We start from the raw sequence: 4,285 nt of genomic DNA, 5'->3' as shown, positions 1-4,285 counted from the left end.
AACAAGTATTGATGTCACATATTGACAATTAAAATGACAAAATATAAAATAAATTGGTTAGTTCTTTATGAAATAAAATAAAATAATAATGACAAAATTCTAGTAGACAAACAATCTAGCCCGATGGAAGATGTTGTCGCTTGAATTACCTACTTTTAACCCTTCTAATGGTTAACGTAAAATGTCGAAGGATCTTAACAGCACTCCATCTGAAGAATATACATTGACTTCGAGGGGTTATGCATTAATTAAGAAACTGGGAGAAGGATCGTACGCCAAAGTGTACTTATCGGAATTTTCTAAAGGCAAAGATAAGAAATCAACTCAACTAGCATGTAAAATAATCGATACTGCGAAGGCACCGAAAGATTTCGTGAGGAAATTTTTACCGAGAGAACTGGAAATTTTAATTAAACTGAATCATCCGCACATCATTCATGTACATAGCATTTTTCAGAGAAAAACTAAATATTTTATTTTCATGAGATATGCCGAAAATGGCGATTTGTTGGAATATATATTGAAAAAAGGCGTCATTCCAGAAGGACAAGCCAGAGTGTGGCTTCGTCAGATAGCATTAGCTCTTCAATATTTACACGAAATGGAAATCGCCCATCGGGATTTAAAATGTGAAAACGCGTTGATTACATCTAATTACAACATCAAACTCGCGGACTTTGGTTTTGCGCGATACGTTATAGATAACCATGGAAAAAAGATAACAAGCGATACTTATTGTGGTTCCTTGTCGTACGCAGCTCCCGAGGTCCTACGAGGAATGCCATATCATCCAAAAATAGCTGATCTGTGGTCTGTCGGAGTAATATTGTATATTATGTTAAATAAAGCCATGCCTTTCGATGACAATAACATAAAGAGATTATACGAACAACAAATAAGCCGTCGGTGGAGATTTAGAGCGAAAGTGGCGGATTCATTAAGTGAACAAGTGAAAAAGTTGACAGCCAATCTCTTGGAACCCGACACCACAAAGCGATTCGTTGTTAATCAAATTTTAACGTCTGATTGGCTGGGGATGGATCCTCGATTGCTGGTTTTGAACGGAGCCGAGCAAGCGGCTCTACAAAGTGCCCAGGAAGAACGGAAAAAAATTGTCGACGGGAAAAAGAATGAGAAAAAGTTTGAAGGCAGGGAAGAGGACCTGCTTGTATTTAAAGAGACGAGCTCCGATAGAAAACCAAGTACTGCCGAAATGATGGAAACCGCCTCAAAACTGTAAACCATGTGAAGTACTTTCGCGAAGTAAAATGTACATGTTGACAATAATGAAATATACCAAAATATATTTAGTTTACAGAAAGATCGATAAAGGTTACTTTTAGTCATTCATTCTTAGTTTTTATTATTTAATACGATTTGCGAAATTCTCTTCTCCGAAGATTTAATCAGGTATACGACGTGTGAGCAGTGCGAACAGTCGTCCCGCACTCCATCTTAATGAACGTAGAATGTCGAGACCGTTAATTTGATACTTACAATTAGTGCATGTACCTACGGCCTACGCAAACACTACTTCCGAATTGCAAATGAGTAGGTATACACAGATCGATAGAAGAAACAAAAAAGCATTTTTTTTTTTATTTCTTAAGAGGGAAAGTAACCAAGCAACTATCGATTTTACTAACTAATTCTACAGTAGCATTAACGGCCAGTTAGTCGTATCTGCAATGGATGAGATAGATAAAATAATTTTTTCGTATTACGCCAAAGACGAGGTATGCAGTAAAATAAATGTATTACAATTGTAATGAACAGTAAATCTTGATAGTAGTTAAATTGTTTGTATTTAAACTATTTAACAAGTCATTTAATGGCAATGTTGCAATAATGTATTATCAAATGTTTTGTCGAAACTTTCTAATACAAAATTCTACACTTATATTCTTTTGCTTTAAAGGAAACTGTCCAAAAGGAATCTGAATACATTATAAAATCATTGAGAAGATTTTCTTATTTTTCGGACTGGGGTGACGATGTATTACAAGAATTTTGTGTCTACACCAGCCTTGCAACCTTCGAACCTGGACAAATCATAATAGGGAGCGACCAAAAATCTGCAGATTACGCATTTTTTGTTCTTAAGGGTTCATGCCAAGTAATCGTTTGTTTACCAGTGGTTATTACGAAAGAACTAGGGGTTAAACGTTACCGTTTATTTAAACCTGAAAATGTTCATGAGGAAACCACTGCGATAACTAATACCGAAACTAAAGAAGAAGAAAATGAAACTATTACAAGAAATGAACTTCATAAAAATGATGAGAGTGTACCTGTTTCCGTAGAGAACAATAACGATGAAAAGTGAGTATGGTAATGCAAGAAATTGCCCTTTTATTTATAAGAAACGTTTACTAAATGTGACTTTATGACTTTTCTCGGATAATGAATAAAAGTAGTGCCGAAAATCGAAAACTACTTAAACATCAGGAAAAGTGGTCTTGTATCTACATATTTCAGATTAACCGATAAAGAATAATAGCTAATTAAATTTTCACAGTAAGAAGTTTACTTTATATGGTAATACTGCACCAAACATTTTTCTATGAACGATAAATAAAATACACAATTAAATCAGAAATAAAACTCTCTATCAATTTCTAAGTTTATTCATAAACATTTGGCATATGTTTTACCACCTTACGACTTCTTCAGAAGTTAGAATTGAACAAGTATTGAAGATGATAACTTTTTGGTATTTAATGAGACAACTTGAATATTGAGCTTTTTGAAAATGTGTGTAGCTTCTCTGTTAATTTTTAGTAACAATAAGTATTAATAAAGTTAAAAACAAAAAAACTGTTTCAGTTTGGTGGTGATGTTATTGAAAAGAAGAGTTCTTGTTTTTCTATGATTTCTTTTAGATTATACATTTGATACTAATGAGCGTTTATACCTATTGTTAATAGCAATTTGTTTTATAACACTGAGCTCCTTTTCAAAATTGCCTTTCGTAATTTTTACAATTTAATTTATAATACTTATCAACTAAAATACCTAGTATATTTATTTCTGCTGGGATTTTACTTTTAGAAATTTGGGTCCAAATTGAAATTTTTACTATTTTCGCTTACGAAGCAACGGGCTAGTGTGATGAATTGTAAATATCGTTTTAATATTTGGACAAATTTTCCCATTTTCATTTTCTCCATATGTTGAGTAGTCTTTGCAATGATATGAATAGCTGGTATAATTGTACTTGTAGTATTAGTAGGTTATCTATAAATATTGAATTTTATTTTCTCATCAAAACGTATCATGATTAGATAGAGAAAAGTTGATGTACCTTTCGACTCAACTTCTTTAGTGAATTGCAATTTGCTGCTATTGTAACTGTTAAATCATTCAGAAAATTATATGTCTATTGGTTCATGATATTTATGTCAAGTGTATGTATATACTTCAATAAATGCGGAAACTGAAGTGAGTTTTATTTCTGATTTATAAAGAATTTTAATACTAATGTGAAAGCGGACAATTGAATATATAAAATTACCTTTATAATTACAAAACAGCAGGGCTTGGAGTCCATATTCTAACACATTCACATGTCTGAAAAAGAAAAAAAAATTAACAATACTGAATATAGGTACCCTAAATATATATTTCCTTAAATAAAATATACATGCATTAATACATTCATCATCATCATCATAAGGTCATCAGTTCTAAGACTGGTTGGACACGCACCTCCACTCTTTTCTATCCTGAGCCAATATTCGCATTTCCCTAAAATTAGAAGAACCTTAACTATTTGCGAACAGTAATCTAACCTAGGTCTACCTCTACCCCTCCTAACTCCTGTTTCTGCCTCTAATATGTCTCTGACTAGACCTTCATGCTTGAGAAGGTGTCCTACCAACCTGTCTCTTATTAACTTTCGTAGAGTCCTCTGTTCTCCTATTCTTTCTAATAGCTTTTGATTTCTAACCTTCTCTATCCACGGCATCCTCATTATTCGCCGATAACACCACTTTTCACTCCAATCATACACCTTTAACAATCTTCAATCCTTATTCGAATTTCTAAATTAATCGTTCGCGAACAGAGAAGTGACTTCTTTTTATTGAAGGCGACTCGATCCTGCACTATTTTCTGCTTTATATCCCTACTACTCCTTCCGTCCTGACTTATCTGACTTCCTAGGTATCTAAAATCAGCCACTTCTTCTAATTTTTCGTCTCCTATCTTTATATTCGCTCTTTCCCTACTTTTTCTTCCCTTGCATATCAGTATTTTAGTTTTACTTTTATTTATTTTCATACAG

The 4,285-nt window shown here is 33.1% G+C and overlaps 1 protein-coding gene across 1 annotated transcript; it reads left to right on the top strand.

Moving 5' to 3' along the window:
* The first annotated feature begins 28 nt into the window (after positions 1-28).
* LOC108742079 (testis-specific serine/threonine-protein kinase 1) lies at positions 29-1,321 on the top strand. Its single transcript, XM_018477096.2, has one exon. It carries the CDS (start codon positions 182-184, stop codon positions 1,238-1,240), a length of 1,059 nt encoding a protein of 352 aa, XP_018332598.1. The 5' UTR covers positions 29-181; the 3' UTR covers positions 1,241-1,321.
* The last annotated feature ends 2,964 nt before the right edge of the window (positions 1,322-4,285 follow it).

This window comes from Agrilus planipennis, unplaced genomic scaffold (genome assembly GCF_000699045.2).
Source record: "Agrilus planipennis isolate EAB-ADULT unplaced genomic scaffold, Apla_2.0 scaffold12, whole genome shotgun sequence".
Lineage (NCBI taxonomy): Eukaryota > Metazoa > Arthropoda > Insecta > Coleoptera > Buprestidae > Agrilus > Agrilus planipennis.
Note: the sequence above shows the minus strand (reverse complement) of the source record. Positions and strands in the feature narration are given on the sequence as shown.